The 27,243-nt window shown below is 41.1% G+C and overlaps 2 protein-coding genes across 2 annotated transcripts; both read left to right on the top strand.

Moving 5' to 3' along the window:
- Positions 1–523: 523 nt before the first annotated feature.
- LOC139660499 (high-affinity choline transporter 1-like) lies at positions 524–11,086 on the top strand. The gene is made up of 8 exons (XM_071538659.1): positions 524–707; positions 1,211–1,327; positions 1,581–1,736; positions 3,075–3,223; positions 4,962–5,105; positions 5,754–5,907; positions 6,738–6,955; positions 10,523–11,086. Exons 1-8 carry the CDS (start codon positions 524–526, stop codon positions 11,084–11,086), a joined length of 1,686 nt encoding a protein of 561 aa, XP_071394760.1.
- Positions 11,087–14,511: 3,425 nt separating this feature from the next.
- LOC139660498 (high-affinity choline transporter 1-like) lies at positions 14,512–24,768 on the top strand. The gene is made up of 8 exons (XM_071538658.1): positions 14,512–14,695; positions 15,150–15,266; positions 15,521–15,676; positions 17,267–17,415; positions 22,172–22,315; positions 22,941–23,094; positions 23,807–24,024; positions 24,205–24,768. Exons 1-8 carry the CDS (start codon positions 14,512–14,514, stop codon positions 24,766–24,768), a joined length of 1,686 nt encoding a protein of 561 aa, XP_071394759.1.
- Positions 24,769–27,243: the final 2,475 nt, after the last annotated feature.

Genomic DNA, 27,243 nt, shown 5'->3' with positions numbered 1-27,243 from the left:
GAGTGTAGACCTGCATGAGGGAGTTCAGGTAGGTAGGGGCTGTTTGGGTTGCTGCTTTGTAGGCGAGCAAGGACTTGAACTTGTGTGGGCAGCAACTGGGAGCCAGTGGTGGGATATGAACAGCGGAGTGACAAGTGCTTTTTTGGGCTGGTTGAAGACCGGACGTTCTGGATCATCTGCAGAGGTTTGAGCGTACATGCTGCTGGGAGCCCTGCCAGTGAGGATATGCTGTAGTCAAGGTGTGATATTACAAGCCCCTGTACTAAGAGTTGTGCTGGATGTTCAGACAGGTAGGCTCTGATCTTCCTCAAGTTGTATAGGGCAAATCGACAGCTGGATACTGATCTGCTGTTGTACAGAGGGACTGGACTGGACTTGAATTTGCTTGTTTACCTCTGAAGTAGCTTGAGGCATTTTTCAACCTAAACCGGTCCAGCATCTTGCACGTCAATCAGTCAGTTGGAGCAAATCATTCAGCCAGCCGAATTGTTTTTTACTCTGCAAAACAAAAGTCGGGTCCACCATGGCTCTCAACATCCCAGGAGTGATAGCGATGGTGTTTTTCTACCTGCTGGTTCTTGGTACCGGCGTCTGGGCTTCCATTAAAACAAAAAAGGAAGAGAAGAAGAGTGAATCCAACAAATTGGAGGTAACTCTGCTGGCAAATCGAGGCATCAGCTTGGTGGTGGGAATCTTCACCATGACAGGTGAGTTCATAGAAATCTATTAATTATTATACTTTTTTTTCTTTTTTTAAAAATAGGACTATGTACCTCCATGGGTAGAGCATGGCACTAACAATACCACGGTTACAAATTTGAATCATACTAAAAATCATTGTACTGTAAAGTGCATTAAATAAAAATACGTATTATTTAAATTTCATGAAGTTATTAAATTTCTTTAAAATCAATGGGCTTCAATAGGCTCCTTTTAAACTTCAAGAAGACCTTTTGGATGTGCAAATGTTTCACTTTACTCTGACAATGAGCAGCATGTTTTTTTTAAGCTTTATGTCAAGTTATCCAAACTGGAAAGTGTTTGCAGTTTTTACAGTTTTTCAAAATTTGTATTCCATAGAATTTAGTATTCCTCTACAAAACTCACAGAACTGACACTCTATTAAATAGATCGAGGAATGTCAAGAAATATACTGTTTGTGTGTGTGTGTGTGTGTGTGTGTGTGTGTCTGTGTGTGTTTATCCCTCAGCTACGTGGATTGGAGGAGGCTTCTTTACTGGAATAGCAGAGACAGTGTGCAACCCCTCTTCAGGCCTAATCTGGGCTATCGGCTACCCAATAGGATATGTAATTGGTTTTATTCTCGGTAAGTCTGTCAACATCACAGCAATTATAATACAGGTCTGTCACAGAGTGTTTGGGGATTGGTTACCAGTGGATATGATTGACTCACTCAACAGAAGGAGAGATTGTAACATCATCACTCATTCCTTCCTAATCTTTCCAAATCACAGGAAAAAAAACAGTATATGGTTCAACAACAATAAATATGGTGACAAGAATAAATGTAGGTGGTCAATCTTAACAGAATGCAAATCTGTCTTTGTTTTATTATTAAGGTGGTCTTTTCTTTGCCGGGCCAATGAGAGACAGAAAATATGTGACCATGATGGATCCTTTCCAGATCAAGTATGGAAAAGTCCCAACGGCTGTTCTATCGCTGTCTTCACTTCTAACTGACATTATTTGGGTGGCTACAACACTTATTAGTTTAGGTATGTAAGCAGTGAACACAACATGCCAACAAATACAGAGTGCATACATGTATGCTGCGTGCGTCCCGAGTCTCATCCTGAGACTGCAGCAAAGGAGCAGCATCTCCTGTATGTACTACTCGCATTATTCAATACTCATTCAATATTCAATATTAATTCAGTACGTTTGTGTTTACATACATTATGACAGACATAGTTAACACGCCTACAAAGTGCAAAACCCTATTCAATTTCTATGGGCAAAACAAAAAATCAACATGTTATGTGGTTGCTTTTTGTGTGAATGTTGATGATCATGCTGTTGTTTGACAACCATGAAAAGGTAATGACAAATTATTTACACCATATACATTTCACATAAATTATTAAAACACAGAAAAGGCAAATGCAAAATGTTTTATTGTTTTGTTCATAGAAATAGAATAGAGTTTCACACTTGTACCACACTTCAGCATTCTGATGATTAGATGGTAGCTATGGTAACCATCACTTTCTTGTTAACACATAAAGCACACTAGCTAACGTATCTAGTAGAAGCTAGCGTTAGCATGTTCACATTAACATCAGTGTGTTTGCTGGCTAGTTAGCTAGCTAACAGTTTGTTCAGGTTAACTGAGCTGACTCTTCTCAAACTACAACTCTTCATGTTTTGGAGTAGAGACTAGGGCTAAAGACAAGACAGTTTACTGTGTCACAATAACCTACATTTGGAAACAAATCCACCTTATCACACTATTCACTTTTACTGAGAACGTTACTGAATGGATCTACACATCACAACAAGCTTTCTTAGCTAGCTCTCTGTTTCTAGCCTGGTTATATTGTGCGCCCAATTTTACAATATAGACCTCCATGGTAGCGCCATGGCTAGGAGATTTGTTACGCAACTGCAAAGCCTCTATACATTTGATGGTGCGAGCGATAACCTAATCATTGCCAAAGTTGGCTACCTTTAGCTAATCAACAAATTGGTTAGCTGTCTTTGTGGAATGTTCCGTTTTTGTTAGAATTACATTTGTATTCTATTCTACCATTCTATTCTATTAATTTGATATAACCATTTTGTGAAAATGATCTGATACTGTTATGAGATGCTGCTCTTGTCTCCCACTGGTACCGACTGAGTCAAATTGCGTGGCTACACATGCTAGCTAGCTAGTCAAATGATGCATTCAGGCTATAGCTGTAACAGCCTCAAGATGTCGCTGGAATTTTGCATTTACTTGCAGAACGTGACTAATGATTAACCTTGAAGGAATTATAGGTATATGTGACAAATAAATGTGTGTGCGTGCATAGGTGTGTGTACCAGCTCGGTCCTCTTTCTGTCTGTTATAGGCGCAACCATGAGTGTGATTCTGGATGTGTCCTACACTGTAAGCATCTGGATCTCTGCTGCAGTGGCCATTACCTACACACTGCTGGGAGGTCTCTACTCTGTGGCCTACACAGACATCATACAGCTTGTTCTCATGTTTATCAGCTTGGTGAGTTTGCTTAAATCCTGGCGTCAGATTTCATAGTGCGGTAGTAACGATGGCCCAGTGCATCCTGCAACCGCATGGCCCAAGGTTTGATTCCCCATCCCCCATTGAGCAAGATACTTCATACCTACTTACTCCAGGAACGCCACCATAGTTGGTTGAAAAAGAGTCAAAATCAGAGGTGATGGAAGTAGCCTACACAAATTTCTTACTCAAGTAAAAGTGTAATCTAAAAATATACTCTAAAAAGTTCAAGTACCATTTCAAATCCTTTACTTAAGTCAAAGTATAAAAGTACATACTCAAATTACTCAAATTTACTTAAAGGCATACTGAGCAAGATTTTCCCCCTTGAAATAGGATAAATCCATCCAAAAATGATCCTGTACTCATTCATTATAGCCCATTGGTAGTGTGTGACAGTGTGTGTGTCTGCAGAGACCCTACCTTCTGCCTGGATTTTCTTATTTCTGAATGTTCAGGATGTTTCTGGGTGTCAACCTTTTGGCAGTGGATGTGTCCGCCTGCAACCAAAACCACTGCTAAATCATTTTATATCTGAAAGCCTCGCTTGCTGCGGCAGCGGTCCGAACTCTAATACAGAGTACCAGTAGTTGTGGTCAAAGCGAGTGTGTCTCGTGAGCTGGCAGCTAGCTGCTGTCGTCAGCGTAGCTTTGTTGTGGTAGAAAAGCTGATAGCTAAGCTAACCAGCACCAACCTGTCCAAGAGAACACAGGCCAACTCTGTGTCGCTCTTCCCATCCTCTCCTTCAATACTCGGCAACGGGTGAAAGCCAACTCTAGATTCATTCTCGTTTTGGAATGTACCTTGTCTGCTTGGCGTTTTGCCTTGCTGTTTTTTTACTGTTTTTTACTGATCTGGCACCGCAGGGAGGAGGGTCCACTTACTGAACTCAAAGTTGTGTTTACAAGCCACAAGCAGCAAAATCCTACTCAGTATGCCTTTAAAGTATAAAGTTACAGTAGTCCTCTATAAAAGCCATTTCTAATGTTCTAAATTGGTTCTCTGCTGAGCATTCCTCCGAATCACAAATGAGAAAGAGTCCTCACCACCTCAAATCACTAACGTTAATTCTGGCAGCTGAATTCACTAACGTTAATTCTCTACTCTTTTGTTGCTTCCCTCTTCTTCCTGTTGCTTCTCTCTCTGTCCCTTTCCCTCCTTTCTGGTGTCGCTTTGGTGAACAAGCAGCCAATCACATCTGGCTCTTGATGCTGAAAAAAAAATAAAAAAAAAATAAAAAAAATCAGTTGATGATTTCCCAAGAGTAACAAAACTAAGTCTGTTTAGAAAATGTAGTGAGTAAAAGTAAAAAGTCTTAAGTGAAAGAAAAACTCACCCAGGTAGACTTTGATAAGATACAGGTAGACTGCAACCCTCCTTACCTTTAGGTCCAGAAACACATACTGGTCTAGTTTCTGATCTAACCAAAAACCAATACAATACAACCAATAGACCACAGTGACGAATACTTGAATCAATTCTTTCATCTACATTTCTGTTACATTTAAACAGATCTTCATTCAGCAGACCGCTGTGGTTTTTATTGAGACTTCATGTAGTATTCATTGACATCCCGATGTCAGTGCTCGAGTATCAGTAGCATTATATCTTTCAAACAGGCAGCACAGACAGAAAGCAATTTGCATCTGCTTGAAGAATTTTATTCAGATATTTGAAACTTTGGTTGGCGAGTCAGATGTTTCTTGTCTCTTTGCAGTGGCTGTGTGTCCCATTTACTTTGATGAATCCTGTCTCCTTGGACATCACCCAGACGGCCCTAAACAACACCCTCCAGGCCCCCTGGATCGGTACACTGGAGGCAGAGAGAGCCTGGATGTGGGTTGACAATCTCTTCATTTCGGTAAGATGAAATATCAAGGAAATTTCAAAGATCAGTTGACGGTATCCAATTAGGACTATATACAGTTCTTCATGAATAACTGTTCCTTGATTGTGGCTTGACACTAATGTCGAGCCACAATCTACAATTCCAAGCCTCATCCAAGTTCATATTCAGATTCATGTGCACTTTGAAGTTGGTTAGGTAGAGGATGGAAATTTCCTTCACTCCTCAAACCTTGTGTTTTGTGGATTCTCATGAAAATATCTAGTTCAAATTCAAGTTTGTTTATTTCTGTAGCCCTTTATCACATGCATGTCTCAAAGGACGTTACATAGAATGAGCCTAACTAGATCTAACTGATCAACAATCAACCATAGAACAGAATGATGTAAGATAAATACAAAGAAGCTGAACAAAGCACACAATAGCAGATTTTAGCAAGACATAGCAGCCTACCTGTCCTACATAGCCTAACCTACCTGGCACCATCAGCCTTACACCCTCAATGCATACAAGGAAAACCTTGTTAGTGTTACTATGAATTCGAGGCAAATCTCTTTAAGGTGAAGCACAGAGTGTGATTACTTTATTTTGCTTTGCTTTTGCTTTTATGTGTTCTTCTTTGACTTTGTCACTTAATTGACTTGACATTTCTTTGATTCGAAGAGTTTGGGTAGCATTGGCTATCAGAGTTTCCACCAGAGGACGTTGTCCGCTTCTTCGTCAGCCACTGCCAAGATCAGCTGCTTTGTTGCTTCCGCCTTTGTTGTTGTATTGGCAATTCCTCCTATTCTGATTGGGGCAACGGCTGCATCCACAGGTATAAATGATTTATACACAATAGGATGTTAAACCTTTGAACAAATTAACATGGAAATATATACTCTGCCCATCAAAAGTTTGGGGATATCTAGCTTTTAAAAACGTTTAATAAATAAGCATGTTTTCTTTGTTGGTTTGCGATAGCTTAACCTCATTAAAGACTAACTAGATTTAGTTTGAGAAAAGAAAATCATACATGCAAAAATTTGAGACGATAACACTAAAACAATTAAACTATACGTTCATCAAGAAAAACTCCTTAGCAGCTGGAACTGTTGTACACACTTTCTTCATGCCAACAGTCAGTTTTTCCTTAAGCTGGGTGTTGAATAAATAGATCCAAAGTATTAGGAAATAGCTATTTTATGTTTTAGGTTTAGGTTTATTAAGTACTCACGTTAACAAAAGTAGAACCCAATTCCTTGCTGTTAATTTTATTTTAATGTTTGTTTTTTTCAAATCATTTTTTTTTTAGCAACAGAACAGTTTGTGAGACATACTGTACCTCCCCACCATTTTTGTGTACAAATTACATATCAAAGAATAGACGCCACACACACTGCTACTCGACTTCCTGAGTAATAAAATCCTGAAGTCCCGTAGATCCTTTGTCTAATATTTCAGTTTTACTTCAAATGTCTCTGCTCTGATGCAGGTGTAGCACCGAAAGCTCAATAAGTAATGATGCATGTCTGCATAACAGTGTTGCAGGAAGTCTCATTGCCTTATCTACAGTTTTTTTGATTACATCAAATTGGGAAGGTGTGCAGATTCCCTTTTTGCCAGTTCACATCTCAAAATGTTCATATCTATCTGTCCATGCCTCAGACTGGAACCTGACTTCCTATGGTTCTCCATCTCCATTTGAACGTGGGGAGGCGGCTCTAGTCCTGCCCATCGTCCTGCAGCACCTCACCCCATCCTACATCTCCATCATCGGTATCGGAGCCGTGGCCGCCGCCGTGATGTCATCGATTGACTCCGCCCTGCTGTCTGCAGCCTCCATCTTCACCCCCACCATCTACAAGAACATCCTGAGGACCAAGGTGAGAAAAATCTAATGGTTTTTACAATGTGTTCCAACTGAGGAGGCTACAGAGAAATCTACAAATAAATAATAATGAAAATAGGAATGAAAAAAGATGAAATAAAATATAACACTTTGGTACACATGATATTACATTACATTACATCATTTAGTAGTGAAACCCACTGTGTATCACAGTCTTCATCAGATAAGCCTTTTAAGCCTTTTTTTTGGTAGTAGTAGTAGAAGGGGAAGATCATTACATGATAGGTTAGTTCAAGTGGGGTCCAGTTGTAACCTGAAGATATGTGTCTTCAGTCTCCGGTGAAAGTTGGGCAGTGATTCAGCCGTTCTGACAGAAGGGGTGAGCTCGTTCCACCATTGTGCTGCCAGGGACGAGAGAGGGATGAGCGACTTCTGAGCCCACGTAGCGATGGAAGGGCGAGGCGACCTGCAAGGGTGGAGGAGGCGGGGTTTGCAACCTGACCAGTGATTGTAGATTGTCTTAAATTTGATGCGAGCAGAGATGGGAAGCCAGTGAAGTGACCGGAAGAGGGAATTTTGGTTGGTTGAACACCAGACGGGCTGCAGCGTTCTGAATGTGCTGTAAAGGTCTGATGGCAGAGGCGGGGAGCCTGGCCAGAAGAGCGTTGCAGTAGTCCAGGCCGGAGATGACGGATGTTATAGACGGAGAACCTACAGGAGCGGGTTGTCGCTGCAATGTAGGCAGAGCAGGACAGTAGTGCCGGTATGTCCGAGTCTTTTTGTTGATTCGTTCATGTCGAGTCAGTACATCTAAATGAATGGAACTTTCGAGATTTTTAGTAACACAGTAAGTGTTGTGCTCGTTTTAGGCCAGCAGAGGGCAAGATATCCTATGTAATTACTGTTAATTGTCTATTTCATTGTATTTTAGATTTTATTTTTTGTTTCATTGATTCTACTTATCTATTCGGTGAGTGAAGCACTATAATAGTAGTTTTTAAATTGGTGTGTGAGGTCAATTCTTATTTATTAAGAAAATAATACAAGTACAAAAGCACACTTTTATTTATTTTTTTTGTAATATGGCTTAGAACAAATTACAAGATTAGTTACACCAAAAGGCTAAACAAGTAACTACCAACCAAGCTGGAAACCGCAGCAGCGTGCCTACCTGGGCCCAGTCACAGTCTCTGCAGGCTGTCTGAGACAAGCAGCATCTCGAGCATTTGATAGTACTGCCGTGTCGAGTTGAGTTTGAGTCTTCAGTATGAACGAATCATTCAACAAAGCAGTATCTAAGTACGGCAAGCCCCGAGGGGAAAAACACAAGTTGGCACAACCGCTCAATACAAGAAGATACATTAGTTTTACATTAGTCATAACACAAACAACATTATTTGTTTTTTCAGTGAAAACATCAACATAACATCAACTTATCGTTCCTACAAAAAAAATTGTAGTTCTTTTGTAGCACTGTACCGCATGCACAGTGTGATTTGCAGGCTGTCGACTGCGAGCAGCAACTCCAGCATTCAGTACCGCTGCCATGTCGAGTCGAGTTCCAGTATCCAGTATAGGGGTTACTCTGTATGTTTCGAGCTCGAGAATGATTCGTTGAAAATGATTCGTTCGTTCTTTTTTGACCAGCACTAGTTGGTTGTCCAGGTTCACCCCTAGGTTCTTGGCAGTCTGAGAAGGCAACACAGTGGTGTTTTCAATGGTGATGGAGAGGTCTGTGTGAGGGCAGTGTTTCCCTGGGAGAAAGAGTAGCTCCGTCTTGTCAAGATTGAGCTTGAGGTGGTGCACAGACATCCAAGCACTGATGTCTTTAAGACATGCAGAGATGCGCCCATCAATTTGTGTTTCTGAGGCGGGGAAGGAGAGGTAGAGTGTCATCAGCATAACAGTGATAGGAGAAGCCATGAGAGGAGATCACATGGCCGAGGGATTTAGTATACAGAGAGAACAACATGGCCCCAGGACTGAGCCCTGAGGGACGCCGGTACTATGTATGCAAGGTCTGGACAGAGATCCTCTCCATGAGACCTGGTATGAGCGTTTAGCCAAATATGATGCAAACCAGGAGTGGGCAGATCCAGTAATGCCCAGTTCAGATAGGATGGAGAGAAGGATGTGGTGGTCAGCTGTATCAAAAGCATCAGACAAGTCAAGGAGGACAAAGACAGAGGAGAGGGAAGTTCTGGCAGTGTGGAGAGCCTCCATGACAGCAAGGAGAGCAGTCTCAGTAGAGTGAGAAGCCTTGAAACCAGATTGAAGAGGGTCCAGGAGGTCATTCTGGGAAAGATAGAGAGAGAGTTGATTGGAAGCTACTCGCTCAAGGGTTTTGGATAGAAAGCAGAGAAGAAATACAGGTCTGTAGTTCTGGATAGCAGCAGGGTCGAGGGAAGGTCTCTTAAGTAGACGCTTGACTCTGGCAGTCTTTAGAGCAGCTAGAACGAGGCCTGAGGACAGGGAGGAATTGATAAGGGTAGTGAGGAAGGGACTGATGTCGGTGCAGATGGTTTGGAGAAGTGTGAGGACATCATCTGGGGAGAGGGGAAAGAAGGAAGCAAGCCCAGGGATCCACCTTCTTAGCAAAATAGGTGACAAAATCATCAACTGAGAGGAGGGTGGGTTGACAAGGGAGGAGAAAGTGGAAAACAGTTTACTGGGGTTGGAGGCGGATGAGTGGATTTCGGTAATGAAAAAGGAAGTCTTTGCTGCCGACACTGCAGAGGTGAGGTTGGAGAGAAGAAGGTGGTAGGCAGTGAGATCGTCAGGGCGCTGCAATTTTCTCCATTTCCTCTCAGCTGCCCAAAGCTCTGTTCTATAAGTTCACAGAGATTCAGACAGCCAAGGAGCTGGTGGAGAGGATCAAGCTGGTTTAGTGGTTAGTGGGCAGAGAGAGTCAAGAGATGAGGAAAGAGAGGATAGAAGAGTAGAGAAGGCCTCGTCGGTTGGCCAGGAGAGAGAACTGTTTAGCCAAAGGAAGCGAGGAAAGTATAGCAGAAGAGAGCGAGGTAGGTGAGAGAGTTTTTAGGTTGCACCGGGTGGTGACAGTGTGAGTGGATGTTGAGTGGGAGGCGGAGGATGAGATGGGAAGGGAGAAGGATATAAAGTGATGGTCAGATACAGGAAGAGGGGTGACGGTAAGGTTGGAGGTACAGCAGGATCTGGTAAAGATAAGGTCAAGCATGTTCCCTGCCTTGTGAGTAGGAGGAGATTAAGAAAGGGTAAGGTCAAAAGACGAGAAAAAGTTAAGGAAGGCCAGAGATTGCAATTTCTCTGGCTGGATGTTGAAGTCACCCAGAAGACTGAGTGGAGTGCCATCCTCAGGAAAAGAGAGAAGGACATCCATCTCATCAAGGAAGTCACCAGGCCTGTCTGAACAGGCTTCATACATACTACATAATACATGTCATATACCATACTACATCATATACATCTTATATACCATACTACATCATATACATGTCATATACCATACTACATCAAACACATTCACACCTAGGGGCAATTTAGAGTCTCCAGTTCACCTCACCTGCATGTCTTTGGTCTTGTCTTCTGCCTTATATTTCTTCCATATTTCTTCTTCTTCCAGGCCTCAGAGAGAGAGCTCCAGTGGGTGATCCGTGTCACTGTGGTAGTTGCGGGTCTGGCCGGTACATCGCTCACCAACCTCAAAAACAGCGTCATGGTGTTTTGGCTTCTCGGCATGCTGCTAACCTACATCATGATCTTCCCTCAACTTGTCTGCGTCCTCTTCTTCAACATCTCCAACGGTTACGGGTCCATTATGGGCTTTCTGGTGGGGCTGTTGTTAAGGCTTTTGTCTGGAGAGCCGCTGCTAGGGCTACCACCTGTCCTCCACTTCCCAGGATGCACTCTTGAGGACGGTGTTTACGTCCAACGCGCTCCAGTCAATACCATCTGCATGCTGTCTGCCTTAGCGGCCATCTTGTTGTTCTCCTACCTGGCTTCTCTGCTCTTCAACAAAGGCCTGGTTCCTGAGAAGTGGGATGTGTTGAAGATGAAAGCCCAGCAGTTGCCAAAACGACAGGTCTCACCAACAGGTGGCGCCAAAGGAGACAACGATGAGAATGATGATGAGAAAAATGATGCTCACCTAGATGCCTCAGCACCGATGATGAGCACTAGTTGTTAAAAACAAAAGGCTCATACCTACATATTAGTGAACCTGCAGAAACAGTTTTTGACCCAGGGCCATGACAAAATTTGACTTCTGTTTTTATTTTTCTGTGTGCATTGTTGTCTTTTACTTTTTCTGCATAAAATAGAATAAAAATAAATAAAATTGAATAACCACAAAACTAAAAATATATCACTGAACAAAATACAAATCATGAAAGTATTTTTTTTATTTTATTTTTATTCCCATGTTTTTATCCCCTCATTCTTTTATAGACATTATTTTAAGTGATCTGCCTGGTAAAATAAAGGTTAAATAAAAATAAATAAATAAATATTCCATTGGCTCAAGCTGTGTGCTTACATGTCTGGTAACCAAACAGAGAGAAAGTTGCTGTAGTATATGAAATAAAACCAATGTTAGACTATTGTTATGCACTAAAAGATAAGAAAGTGCACTGTGATTGGTTGAACCTAAATTGGTAGGCCCTGATTGGTTGTGCGTTCAATGCCAGGTGAATTGCAATGCTTATTTTTAAAACTTTATCAATTTAAACTGATAATTTAATGTAAAATCTATATTTAGAGATGTAACATCTCTATAAAACAGAGGAAGCAATCTGGAAAAGTGTTTTGTCAACCAAAGACTTAAGTTAATTAATGTGGGAAGAAACTGCCAAAATAAGTGTAGTTGTATAATAAAATGCATGAAGTTGTTACAAATTTCTAACATAAACACAAATGTATATCCGTCAAGTTGAAAAGCAAAGTACGAGTGTATGGGATATAATTTGCAAACTTTTGATGCATTTAGTATTTATAAAAATCTATTTGCAAATATGCAGAATCCATTTGGCAAAGGAGTACATTTGATGTAATGAACTACAGTAGTTCTGGTTGGATGGTTCTAACATGAAGACAAATTGTTTAATTTCAATTGTTTTATTTCAAGGCAAAATGTACATATTAATTTTACAATAAAACACAATACAGTGTATATTTATGAATAATATTTTGAAGTCTGCTGTAGCACTATAGTTATCAAGTAATATCCATGTCTTTTAAATTTGTACTTGTGGTTCTTTTTTTGGCTTTATTCACTTGAATGCAGGCTATCACTGAAGGGGGTCGAGACCAAGTCCCGTTTGAGACTAAAACAGGCAACAGCAGAGTGCAGGTCTTTCAAAATGTAAAAATAATGCTTAAGGAGTTTCTTAAGAGTGAACAGAGATGTAGATCTATCTGCAGGAGGACTAAACCCTTCAACATCCAACCAATCAATGCATAGGAATTTGACTAATGCATAGAGGTCTGAGGAACAATACATACACAGAATCTGCTGGTGAACTACTTTGAATTTTTTGTAGTGCTGGGGAGAAAATAAACCAAACATCAATAAAGTTACCCTTTTTTTGTATTTTTAGATAGGCAGGAAGAAGTTGAGACCAAGACAACCCTGAGTCAAAATAGCTAAGACAAGTCGTAGATGTCAAAAACTTCTGGATCACTAAAGCATCCATATGTGAACACATGAAACTGTATGAATGTGAAGTAGGGCTTTGCTGAAAAGCAGCATGCATGCTCGGCAAAATTCCCTGGATAAATAAACGTTTATTCCCATACCTCAGTATGGGAATGCCACATACTGGCAGGCGGCCCAGACGGACTAGAAAATACAAGACTTTCCCATTGGTTTCACTTGTTTTGGTTCACGTCTACCTTTGTACCGTGCAAACTGTTAGCTGTGCTCACACCATCTCTCCAAAGGGATTTTTTCCCCCGGTAAGCCAGCAGATCCTCCGCCTGACTCTGTGTTGAAATCCACTTTTACTGAATTCTACTGTGTTCTACTGGTCAAAGTTACAGAGGAGTAACTTCTCTCTCTGTGTAGTCTGCAGTGTGATTTATACAATGTAGAAAACAGGGCTCAAAGGTAATATTATTTTAGATGAGAAATTATAAGGAATTATCATATCCCTAATAGCCAATTATTCGACCAGCGAACCAATTTCTATAGGGGCCGGTATGATAACACAAGGTAAAGCCCTCTCTGTTGGCCGAACACAAGAGGTAGGTTGTTATTATGGTCTTAACTATTATTTTTATTATTGTTATTATTAGTATTCCTACAGTATATTCATTTATAAATGGGCAGAACATATCTTTTCCGGTTTAGTGATTGATTTTGAAGTTACTTTTGTCTCACACATTTATTTCTACCGTTACTATATCTACTACAACTAAACAGCAATACAGGGAACAAACACAAGGAAACCAGGTACAACAATCACACTGCATGTATAATATTGATAACTGCTGAGGTCAGGGAAATTGCTTCAGTTGTTTGCACATTTTTGTACATGGAATGGGATATTTTGAAAACTTGCTACAGACCAGCTGTTTGCTCAGTGACCTTGCCTACAATTAAAAAAAAACAACTAACAGCAGCTTAAAGGAGGTGTTAGAAATATATATATGTAAAAAAGAAAGCCAACCGTGTGATAAGAATTATGACTATGACTACTTTGTCTCTATAAACACACATGAAACTTAATTGGGAAGATTTTCTGTTAAACTCATTAATTTGAGAGAGACTTGTACTGCCTTGTCTTTATTAACTCTGTTCAGGGTTAGGGTTAGGTTATGGTATGGTATTAGTATGGTATTGGTATGGTATTAGTTTTGTTCTCTACTGACTAAGTGGCTAGCCAAATGACAGCAGAATTTGAAAGGAAAGCAGATTCAATCAGCATTTGAACAGTCTCCTGTTTTTCCTGTCTATCTTCTCCATCTTGTCTTTCCTGTCTATATTCACCCTGTTCTTGCTTTCTACCATCTTCACTGGCTCTTCTTCCTCTGCTGTCTTTCACTGTGCTGCTGCTGCCTGGGATGGTTACACTTACAGATGGTTAATGGAAAGTTACAGAGGGGTGGATGCTATATGCTGTTTTCCAAACTTGTCCTTGGCTGCTAGACACTACAGTACCCAGATTGACAATGCGATTTAGATACAGCTGGCCTTTAACCAGTGTCACTGTTGGAGCAGGAGAAGAGAAATTAAAGCTGAGAGCTAACTGAAATCCATGTGAGCTGTTTGAAACTCCAGGATTCACCTTAACATCTGAGGACTGCTAACATCGGACAACTGACAAGATTTCACCATTCACAACAAGCCTGGAGACTTCTACGGACCAAAACTTTGAAGAATTTGCTTGTTTGCCTCTGAAGTAGCTTGAGGCATTTTTCAACCTGAACAGGTTAAGCATCTTCCACTTCATCACTCATTTAGGCTGAGGATAGTAGGTGAAAGGACAGAGAATCTGTGTATTGTGCCAGTCAGCCACACAGTCAGTCAGTCAATCAGTCAGTCGGCTCATTTAGAGCAAATCATTCAGCCAGCTGAATTGTTTTTTACTCTGCAAAACAAAAGTCGGGTCCACCATGGCTCTCAACGTCCCAGGAGTGATAGCGATGGTGTTTTTCTACCTGCTGGTTCTTGGTACCGGCGTCTGGGCTTCCATTAAAACAAAAAAGGAAGAGAAGAAGAGTGAATCCAACAGATTGGAGGTAACTCTGCTGGCAAATCGAGGCATCAGCTTGGTGGTGGGAATCTTCACCATGACAGGTGAGTTCATAGAAATCTATTTTTTTGGATGCTACTGGTGTTGTGTGAAAACACAATTTCCATTTGGATGTTTTTTATCACTTTTTTTTCTTTTTAAAAAAAAAATAGGACTATGTACCTCCATGGGTAGAGCATGGCACTAACAATATTACGGGTACAGGTTTGAATCATACAAAAAAATCATGCTACTGTAAAGTGCATTGAATAAAAATATGTATTATGTAAATTTCATGATCCATGATTTATTAAATGTCTTTAAAAATCAATGGGCTTCAATAAAGGCTCTTTTTAAACCTCTGTCAAGAAGACCTTTTGGATGTGCAAAAGTTTCACTTTACACTGGCAATGAGCAGCATGTTTTTTTAAATCGAGGAATCTCAATAAATATACTTTGTGTATGTGTGTGTGTGTGTGTGTGTGTGTGTGTGTGTGTGTGTGTGTGTTTATCCCTCAGCTACGTGGATTGGAGGAGGTTTAATTATTGGAACAGCTGAGATGATTTACAACCCCTCTTCAGGCCTAATCTGGGCTATCAACTACCCTGCAGGAAGTGTAATGGGTTTTATTCTCTGTAAGTCTGTCAACATCACAGCAATTATAATACAGGTCTGTCACAGAGTGTTTGGGGATTGGTTACCAGTGGATATGATTGACTCACTCAACAAAAGGAGAGATTGTAACATCATCACTGATTCCTTCCTAATCTTTCCTAATGACAAGAAAAAAAAAAAAAGTAGGGTTCAACAACAATAAATGTGGTGACAAGAATAACTGTAGGTGGTCTATCTTAACAGAATGCAAATCTGTATTTGTTTTATTATTAAGGTGGTCTTTTCTTTGCCGGGCCGATGAGAGACAGAAAATATGTGACCATGATGGATCCTTTCCAGATCAAGTACGGAAAAGTCCCAACGGCTGTTCTGTCGACGACTTCACTTCTAACTGACATTATTTGGGTGGCTACAACACTTATTAGTTTAGGTATGTAAGCAGTGAACACAACATGCCAACAAACACACACACACACACACACACAAAGAAGCAAGGGTCATGTAACACAAGGTTCTTAATTTTTCCCAAATGCATCGGGAGCCAAATTCAGGTCAGGCAGTCAGTCATATGCCTGTTGTTTCGTGAGATGGCCTCTAGAGGGCGTCTTTGACTAATAGTTGGCCTCTCGCCTATGGGCTAAATGCCACATTCAGTCCCACACACTGATAAATGCCACAGAGCCCCAGTCTCCACCGATTTACAGACATCCACGTCTTCTGCTGTCCTGCAAACGGTAGGTAACGTTATTGTGGTATTGAAGTGACGTTAGTGGAATACGTAGCGGAGTAGGTAATTTAACCGATAACAGCGTCGCGCTAGCTGACCATTGCTCCCACACACTGAGCTACACACTCCGCCATTAATTTACAGACATCCACGTCTTCTGCTGTCTGACAAACTTTAACGGCAGGTAACGTTACCTGTGGTATTTAAGTTACGTTAGCCGTGGCGACACTGATCCGTTGTGTTTGTCCGTCTCTGTTCATTCCAATTCATTTTCAATAAGAGCTGAGACGGACAGAAAGTTCAGCCCAGTTGAACTTTTTCTGGACAGACGGACTCGTCGCCATCTGTTGGCCAATCAGAAGCATTCCTACGTTTGTTTTGGAAAAAATAGTGGCGATCACAGACACAACTGTACAACCAAAACAAAGACTAAACAGAGAGATCCTGGTATAACGTTGGGATGACTTGGTTTTCCATGTAGACGAGGTTTTCCAGGTCAGTTTCTTCTTTATTCTGTATAGTCTGTTTCTTCTTTTTTTCTATGAAGTAGCTCCGTTATGAGCAAAGCTAGGCTACTGTATTCGTGCCTCTCCCACATGTTGACATTCCAAAACAGCCCAATGGACAGAAATCTATCTGTCAATAATTCTGTCAGTAACACCGGGCGCCCCCCTCCCACTCTACTGCAATAGAAACCTAGGGGCATATGCGACAGTCTTTGAAAACGATTATAAACATTGTTTTGCAAAACACGACGCTCACAGTAAAATCATACCGGTGAAAGTATGTTATTTTGAAAACATTTTTAAAAACCTAGCTTTCTGTCAGCAATTATTTTAGGAGACAGTGGCATTCTTCTGGCTCTCATAGAGTTTACATCGGCTTAGAAAGTAGTGCGTCTTTGAGAAAAAATAGTTCCTATCCAAATAGAACACAACTATTGACAGAAAGCTTGGTTTTTTACAATTTTTTCAAGATAACATACTGATCAAGATGTCGCTGGAATTTTGCATTTACTTGCAGAATGTGACCAATGCATAACCTTGAAGGAATTAGATAGGTATATGTGAAAATAAACATGTGTACGTACATAGGTGTGTGTACCAGCTCGTCCCCTTTCAGTCACCTTCTTCTGAACTACCTCACTCTATGGGAGAGCAAGGCTCCTCTCCCACAGACTTGATAAAATCCTACAGATTGTGTCACACTCCTAACCGTGATTCTAGTAACACTGATGCATGTGTGTGTCTGTCTGTCTGTCTCTCTGTCTGTCTCTCTGTCTGTCTGTTATAGGTGCAACCATGAGTGTGATTCTGGATGTGTCCTACACTGTAAGCATCTGGATCTCTGCTGCAGTGGCCATTACCTACACACTGCTGGGAGGTCTCTACTCTGTGGCCTACACAGACATCATACAGCTCATCCTCATGTTTATCAGCTTGGTGAGTTTGCTTAAATCCTGGTGTCCGGTTTCATAGTGTTGTAGTAAGGATGGCCCAGTGGTTAAGTGAGGTCATCCTGCAACCGCACGGCCCAAGGTTTGATTCCCCATCCGCCACTGAGCAAGATACTTCACCCCTACTTAGTCCAGGAACGCCACAGTTGGTTGAAAAAGTGCAAAAGTCAGAGGTGCTGGAAGTAAAAGTGCAAATCCCTACTAACAGAGTCATTGGAGCTGGAACTGGAACGTTGCTGCAACGTCACATGTAATGCTGTAGCAACCTACTGAGTGAAATTCCAGAGTGTCGACTATAACTTCACCACCTTTGGAGGTGGCTTGAGACGCAATGTATCCTCAAGTTTGCCAAGTGTAAATGCATCGGTCTTGTCAAGCCGCATACGTCAACCATCAACTCCTCCCAAACTGAAAAACGCCTCTCAACAACGCCCTCAATGAATACTGATGCATGTAAATAATAATAATAATAATAATAATAATAATGATAATAATAATAACTTTATTTATATAGCACATTTAAAAACAGAGTTTACAAAGTGCTTTGACAGACAAACTAAAAGCAGAATACTTATAAATTATAAATTTAAAAGGCAATAAAACAATAATAAACAGGGATTGTAGGATGAAGACCAAAATAAACAGTAAAATAGAATAAAAGAAAGATAGAATTAAGACACAGTTAAAAGACGTAAAAAGACAATAGAAAGATGATAAAAAGCGGATAAAAAGCCGATAAAGAGACAATAAAAAGCCACTAATAGCACCATGAACTGCGTATCATTTGCAACCGCTATTTGCTCCGTCTCAAGGACCGATTCACCAAAGATATTGCACTAATGATATGCCAGCGCAAACACGCCCATAACGTGTTGCAACTGAGTCCAATTTGCTCCTGTTTTGCGTCTGATTGCAATTATCAGTGTAGCAAAATATAAATGTTGCCTTTGCGCCAAGAACACAGTAGGCAGGACAATGGCAGAGAGAAAGAGAAACATTTTATTAAATATTAATATTTCAGAATTAATATTTATTTAAATATGGTTTGTCGGGACAGCGACAAACCATATTTGGGATTTAATATCCCAGTCCAGAGGGAGCTGGGTTATGGTGTTGAATCTTTAGGCCAAAATAAGGCCCACTGTGCGGACTAGTGAGATAAGTGAAAATATTTTCAGAGTGAGAAATTGAGTTGTATTGATTGTTTGGTTGTACTGATTTATTTGCTTTTGTTTGTGAAGCAATCTGTGTTAAAGTTCTATAGTAATAAGAATAATAATGTCAAAATATTATTTACAGGCTGTATTTACAGACAATTTTATTTTTTAGGTCACACAAAGGTGGAATTGTTGCAGAAACATTTGCAAGGTCAATTCAATTCAATTCTCAGTTAAAACAACAAGTGATATTAGTGATATAAGTGACACCCCTTATAAATAATAGTAATTATTATTATTATAATTATACATCACATTTATATAGCGCTTTTCTCAGTGCTCAAAGACGCTTTACAAACACAGGATAAAACAATTATAATAGAGGTAGTGGTAATAGGGATGTGGTGGTGGAGGAGGTCGGAGAGGTAGGGGGGGGCCAGGCTGTTGATGGCTTTGAAGGTGGTGAGTAATATTTTGAAGTGTATCCTGTATTTGATCGGGAGCCAGTGGAGGTCATGGAGGACAGGGGTGATGTGCTCAGTGCGGCGGGTGGAGGTGAGCATGCGGGCAGCAGAGTTTTGGACATATTGGAGTTTATTGAGGATGTTGTTTGATGAGCAATATAAGATGCTGTTGCAGTAATCGAGCCTGGATGTTATGAATGCATGTATCAGTGTTTCAGCAGCGGAGAAGGATAGGGAGGGTCGGAGACAGGCGATGTTCCTAAGGTGGAAAAAAGCTGTTTTTGTGATCTGGTTTACATGATGGAGGAATGAGAGGGTGGGGTCGAGGATCATTCCAAGGTTGCGGACGTGAGTGGAAGGGGTGACAATGGAGCCATCGATGTTAAGTGAGAAATCCTGGGTGGAGCAGATGAGGGAGTTTGGGCCAATGATGAGGATTTCAGACTTGTTGCAGTTGAGTTTATGAAAGTTCTTTTGCATCCATGTTTTGACGTCTATGAGGCAGGTGGTGAGGGTGGAATGGGTGGCTACAGAAATGGTCTTAATGGAGAGGTAGAGCTGAGTGTCATCTGCTTAGCAGTGAAACCGGAGGCCATGTTGGCGGAGGATCTGTCCAAGTGGTAGGATGTAGAGGATGAAAAGCAGGGGACCAAGTACTGAGCCCTGGGGGACACCATGAGCGACTGGGGCAGTGGTGGATTTGCAGTTGTTGATGGAGATGAATTGATGTCTGTTGGAGAGATATGATTTAAGCCAGGAGAGGGCAGTGCCGGTTATGCCAAGGGAGAACTGGAGGCGAGTGATGAGGATGGAGTGGTTGATGGTGTCGAAGGTGGCGCTTAAGTCAAGGAGGATGAGGATGGAGAGGGAACCAGAGTCAGCAGAGAGGAGAATGTCATTGGTGACCTTTTTATAGAGCAGTTTCAGTGCTGTGTCTGGAGCGGAAACCGGATTGAAAAGGTTCATAGAGGTTATTGGAGTCCAGGTGTGATTTTAATTGGGAGGCAACAGCTCGCTCTAAGATTTTTGAGAGGAAGGGGAGGTTGGAGATGGGCCTGTAGTTATTGAGGGTGTCAGGGTTGAGTCCGGGTTTTTTTAGTAAGGGGGTGACAGCAGCGAGTTTGAGGAGGGGGGGGACGAGGCCAGTGGACAAAGAGGAGTTTATAACTTTAGTGATCAAAGGAGAGAGTGAGGGGAGACAGGCCTTGAGTAGGGTGGAGGAGATGGGGTCCAGGACGCAGGTTGAGGTTTTCATGCCAGTGACTATGGAGGATAGGTCCGATGCAGTGATTTCAATGAAGGATGTGAATGGGTGATTGGAAAGTGGAGGGGAGACGGGTTCCGGATCAAAGACGGTGGCCAGTTGGCTGTGTATTGTGTTAATTTTAGTTTGGGAGAGAGATAGAAATGAATCACATTTACTGATGGTGAAGGAGTTGGAGATGGTGTCCATAGGTTTAAGGAGTTTGCTTATGGTAGAAAAAAGTGTCTTTGATTGCTGCCAGATTGTATGAGGGAGGAGTAGTGAGAGGAGCGTGCGCTGTTGAGGGCGTCTTTGTATTGCTGTCGGTGCAGTTTGTAGGCATCTGTGTGGACAGTGAGACCGGTTCTATTGGCGAGCCGTTCAAGGTGGCGGCCCTTTGATTTGAGGTGATGGAGATGGTCAGTATACCAGGGGGCGGAGTGAGTGAAAGAGACAGACTTGGTTTTTATGGGAGCGAGCTGACTGAGACAGGAGAAGAGAGCGTTGTTGTAGGTGTCGACCAGGTCAGTGGGGGAAACATTCTGGATGAGGGCGGAGTCAGGGATGGTGTCAGCCAATAGGGAGGAGAGAGAGGAGGGGTGGATGGACTTGAGATTCCGGAAAGTTATGGAGCGCTTCTGTTTGACGAGGGGGGTGGGGATGAGAATGTCCGTGGTGATGGCCAGATGGTCGGAGATGGTGAGGTCGGAGCTGGTCAGGTTGCTGATGGTGATGCGGGAGGTGCAGACCAGGTCCAGTGTGTGTCCTTTTTTATGGGTGGGAAAAGCTGCAGCTCGGATACGAAAGCCGGTGTTGCAGGAAAGTGCCAACAGGTAGGTAAAAACATCCATCAAAGTAGCGATTCGGTAGAATCCATACAGAAATGCGAAAGATGTTACAAAATTAAACTAGAGAAAAGTTAAAATCAGTCAATAGAGCTTGCTGGAGCGCAGAAATGAAACTAGTCAGACTCAAACTAAGGCTCAGATGGAGAAGTGGCGAACAAAACAACGCCAGCGTCCTCTCCATCCGGGTTCCGGGCCGGCACGTCTAAATGCTATTCAATTACCCCCAACTCTCTGAAGACGCTAATAATTTCACTGTAACTGCGTGTGGCCATTAGCGCCGATCTTTGTGAACTGGACTATTTTTGCAATGAGGTTGATTTGCATAGAAAGGGGCCAATTTTGCGCCAAATGTATGCATATTACCTAATTTAAATACGTGCAAATAGCACAGAGCACCGAGACACTTTTTGCGTGGCAGCGCAGTTAGCGGTGCATTTCACCCTTTGCGAGTGCTTTGTGAATTTCTTTTTGTCTTATTTGCACAGGTTTAGCGTCAGCAAAAGAAAGAGTCCTCACCACCTCAAATCACTAACGTTAATTCTAGCAGCTGAATTCACTAACGTTAATTCTCTACTCTTCTCCAGTAAAGTCCAGATACTTGAAAATCTTACTTAAGTACACTAAGGAAGTATTGGTAAAAATAACTGCTCACCCAGGCAGACTTTGATAAGATACAGGTAGACTGCAACCCTCCTTACCTTTAGGTCCAGAAACATATTTGTTGCTGGTCTAGTTTCTGATCTAACCAACAACCAATACAATACAACCAATAGACCACAGTGACGAATACTTCAATCAATTCTTTCATCTACATTTCTGTTACATTTAAACAGATCTTCATTCAGCAGACCGCTGTGGTTTTTATTGAGACTTCATGTAGTATTCATTGACATCCCGATGTCAGTGCTCGAGTATCAGTAGCATTATAACAGGCAGCAGAGGCAGAGAGCAACTTGGATCTGCTTGAAGAATTTTATTCAGATATTTGAAACTTTGGTTGGCGAGTCAGATGCTTCTTGTCTCTTTGCAGTGGCTGTGTGTCCCATTTACTTTGATGAATCCTGTCTCCTTGGACATCACCCAGACGGCCCTGAACAACACCCTCCAGGCCCCCTGGATCGGTGCACTGGAGGCAGAGAGAGCCTGGATGTGGGCTGACAATCTCCTCATTTTGGTAAGATGAAATATCAAGGAAATATCAAAGTTCCAGTTAGGACTATATACAGTCCTTCATAAATAACTGATCCTTGATTGTGGCTCAACACTAATGTTGAGCCTCATTCAAGTTCAGATTTATGTGCACTTTGAAGTTGGTTAGGTACAGGATGGGAAATTTCCCATCCTGTACCTAACCAACCAGAGTGAACAGAGATGTAGATCTATCTGCAGAAGGACTAAACCCTTCAACATCCAACCAATCAATGCATAGGAATTTGACTAATGCATAGATGTCTGAGGAACAATACATACACAGAATCTGCTGGTGAACTACCTTGAATTTTTTGTAGTGCTGGGGAGAAAATAAACCAAACATCAATAAAGTTACCCTTTTTTTGTATTTTTAGATAGGCAGGAAAAAGTTGAGACCAAGACAACCCTGAGTCAAAATAGCTAAGACCAGTCGTAGATGTTTTTTATAGAATTTTCATGAAAATATCTAGTTCAAGTTTGTTTATTTCTGTAGCCCTTTATCACATGCATGTCTCAAAGGACTTTACAGAGAAGGAGTCTAACTAGTTTGTCTTTGACTTCGTCACTTCACGTGACTTGAACTGACTTGACATTTCTTTGATTTGAAGAGTTTGGGTAATCTTGGCTATTCGGCGTTCCACCAGAGAACGTTGTCCGCTTCTTCGTCAACCACCGCCAAGATCAGCTGCTTCGTTGCTGCCCCTCTTGTCGTTGTATTCGTAATTCCTTCTATTCTGATTGGGGCAACGGCTGCATCCACAGGTATAAATGATTTATACACAATAGGATTTTAAAGCTTTGAACAATTTAACATGGAAATATATACTCTGCCCATCAAAAGTTTGGGGACACCTAGCTTTTGAAAATGTTTAATAAATCAGCATGTTTTCTTTGTCAGTTTGCAGTAACTTAACCTCATTAAAAACTAAAAAATCATACATGCAAATATTTGTGAGAGAAAGTCAAATAGTACTTTGAAAAGATAAAGTGTCCCCAAACGTTTGACGGGCAGTGTATATCTGCTGTGTTGAATATTAAAAAGGTGGCGTGGTTTGGATCTAAACACTTAGATGTGTTCATTCAGTCAGTGTGTACAGAAACTTTTGAGAATCCTCTGAACTCTGAATGTGTTTTGGGAAGTCAGTAGAACCAAACTCCTTGCTTTTAATTTTATTTTCATGTTTGTTTTTTTCAAATCATTTTTTTTAGCAACAGAATACTTTGTGAGACATATAAATGGCTGATGTTTAGATTTTAAACACATTTAATTTCCATGAGATGTAAGTGGTAAGATGTAAGTAGTATGTTTTTTCCCCCCATTTTTGTGTAAAAATGACATATCAAATAATAGACGCCACACACTCTCCTGAGTAATATATTCCTGTCCCTTTACTTCAAATGTCTCTGCCCTGAAGCAGGTGTAGCATCCCTTTTTGCCAGTTCACATCTCAAAATCTATCTGTCCATGCCTCAGACTGGAACCTGACTTCCTATGGTTCTCCATCTCCATTTGAACGTGGGGAGGCGGCTCTAGTCCTGCCCATCGTCCTGCAGCACCTCACCCCATCCTACATCTCCATCATCGGTATCGGAGCCATTGCCGCTGCTGTGATGTCATCGACTGACTCCGCCCTGCTGTCTGCAGCCTCCATCTTCACCTCCAACATCTACAAGAACATCCTGAGGACCCAGGTGAGAAAAATCATACTATATCACATGTCATATACCATACTACATCATATACATGTCATAAACCATACTACATCAAACACACTCAGGCTCAGATTCACACCTATGGGAAATTTAGAGTCTCCAGTTCACCTGACCTGCATGTCTTTGGACTTTTCTTCCTTACATTTCTTCTCCCTTCAGGCCTCAGAGAGAGAGCTCCAGTGGGTGATCCGTGTCACTGTGGTAGTTGCGGGTTTGGCCGGTACATCGCTCACCAACCTCAAAAACAGCGTCATAGTGTTTTGGCTTCTCGGCATAGCGCTAACCTACATCTTAACCTTCCCTCAACTGGTTTGTGTCCTGTTCTTCAACATCTCCAACGGTTACGGGTCTATTATGGGCTTTCTGGTGGGGCTGTTGTTAAGACTTTTGTCTGGAGAGCCGCTGCTAGGGCTACCACCTGTCCTCCACTTCCCAGGATGCACTCTTGAGGACGGTGTTTACGTCCAACGCGCTCCAGTCAGTACCATCTGCATGCTGTCTGCCTTAGCGGCCATCTTGTTGTTCTCCTACCTGGCTTCTCTGCTCTTCAACAAAGGCCTGGTTCCTGAGAAGTGGGATGTGTTGAAGATGAAAGCCCAGCAGTTGCCAAAACGACAGGTCTCACCAACAGGTGGCGCCAAAAGAGACAACGATGAGAATGATGATGAGAAAAATGATGCTCACCTAGATGCCTCAGCACCGATGATGAGCACTAGTTGTTAAAAACAAAAGGCTCATACCTACATGTATGTAACTGCAGAAACAGTTTTTGACCCTTTTTGAAACTTTATCAATTTAAACTGATAATTTAATGTAAAATCTATATTTAGAGATGTAACATCTCTATAAAACAGAGGAAGCAATCTGGAAAAGTGTTTTGTCAACCAAAGACTTAAGTTAATTAATGTGGGAAGAAACTGCCAAAATAAGTGTAGTTGTATAATAAAATGCATGAAGTTGTTACAGATTTCTAACATAAACACAAATGTATATCCGTCAAGTTGAAAAGCAAAGTACGAGTGTATGGGATATAATTTGCAAACTTTTGATGCATTTTGTATTTATAAAAATCTATTTGCAAATATGCAGTATCCATTTGGCAAAGGAGTACATTTGATGTAATGAACTACAGTAGTTCTGGTTGGATGGTTCTAACATGAAGACAAATTGTTTAATTTCAATTGTTTTATTTCAAGGCAAAATGTACATATTAATTTTACAATAAAACACAATACAGTGTATATTTATGAATAATATTTTGAAGTCTGCTGTAGCACTATAGTTATCAAGTAATATCCATGTCTTTTAAATTTGTACTTGTGTTTCTTTTTTTGGTTTTATTGTATGAAATTTCTGCCATTCATGTCAGATTCCGTGCTCTGGTCAGCCATGTTGGAACGGGTGATAACTCTTGGCCAATTCATGCTGCATCTACAATCCTGATTTCTCCGACTTGATCATTCGACGTAATAAGGTGTGCATGACACCACTTGAATGCAGGGTATCACTGAAGGGGGTCGAGACCAAGTCCTGTTTGAGACTAAAACAGGCAACAGCAGAGTGCAGGTCTTTCAAAATGTAAAAATAATGCTTAAGGAGTTTCTTAAGAGTGAACAGAGATGTAGATCTATCTGCAGGAAGACTAAACCCTTCAACATCCAACCAATCAATTCATAGGAATTTGACTAATGCATAGAGGTCTGAGGAACAATACATACACAGAATCTGCTGGTGAACTACCTTGAATTTTCTGTAGTGCTGGGGAGAAAATAAACCAAACATCAATAAAGTTACCCTTTTTTTGTAATTTTAGATAGGCAGGAAGAAGTTGAGACCAAGACAACCCTGAGTCAAAATAGCTAAGACAAGCCGTAGATGTCAAAAAACTTCTGGATCACTAAAGCATCCATATGTGAACACATGAAACTGTATGAATGTGAAGTAGGGCTTTGCTGAAAAGCAGCATGCATGCTCGGCAAAATTCCCTGGATAAATAAACGTTTATTCCCATACCTCAGTATGGGAATGCCACATACTGGCAGGCGGCCCAGACGGACTAGAAAATACAAGACTTTCCCATTGGTTTCACTTGTTTTGGTTCACGTCTACCTTTGTACCGTGCAAACTGTTAGCTGTGCTCACACCATCTCTCCAAAGGGATTTTTTCCCCCGGTAAGCCAGCAGATCCTCCGCCTGACTCTGTGTTGAAATCCACTTTTACTGAATTCTACTGTGTTCTACTGGTCAAAGTTACAGAGGAGTAACTTCTCTCTCTGTGTAGTCTGCAGTGTGATTTATACAATGTAGAAAACAGGGCTCAAAGGTAATATTATTTTAGATGAGAAATTATAAGGAATTATCATATCCCTAATAGCCAATTATTCGACCAGCGAACCAATTTCTATAGGGGCCGGTATGATAACACAAGGAAAAGCCCTCTCTGTTGGCCGAACACAAGAGGTAGGTTGTTATTATGGTCTTAACTATTATTTTTATTATTGTTATTATTAGTATTCCTACAGTATATTCATTTATAAATGGGCAGAACATATCTTTTCCGGTTTAGTGATTGATTTTGAAGTTACTTTTGTCTCACACATTTATTTCTACCGTTACTATATCTACTATAACTAAACAGCAATACAGGGAACAAACACAAGGAAACCAGGTACAACAATCACACTGCATGTATAATATTGATAACTGCTGAGGTCAGGGAAATTGCTTCAGTTGTTTGCACATTTTTGTACATGGAATGGGATATTTTGAAAACTTGCTACAGACCAGCTGTTTGCTCAGTGACCTTGCCTACAATTAAAAAAAACAACTAACAGCAGCTTAAAGGAGGTGTTAGAAATATATATATGTAAAAAAGAAAGCCAACCGTGTGATAAGAATTATGACTATGACTACTTTGTCTCTATAAACACACATGAAACTTAATTGGGAAGATTTTCTGTTAAACTCATTAATTTGAGAGAGACTTGTACTGCCTTGTCTTTATTAACTCTGTTCAGGGTTAGGGTTAGGTTATGGTATGGTATTAGTATGGTATTGGTATGGTATTAGTTTTGTTCTCTATTGACTAAGTGGCTAGCCAAATGACAGCAGAATTTGAAAGGAAAGCAGATTCAATCAGCATTTGAACAGTCTCCTGTTTTTCCTGTCTATCTTCTCCATCTTGTCTTTCCTGTCTAT

Source organism: Centroberyx affinis, unplaced genomic scaffold (genome assembly GCF_046629955.1).
Source record: "Centroberyx affinis isolate AG114_WGS23_722 - 3 ecotype Tasmania unplaced genomic scaffold, CSIRO-AGI_Caff_v1 ptg003324l_1, whole genome shotgun sequence".
Lineage (NCBI taxonomy): Eukaryota > Metazoa > Chordata > Actinopteri > Beryciformes > Berycidae > Centroberyx > Centroberyx affinis.
This window is presented reverse-complemented; position numbering and strand designations above follow the sequence as displayed.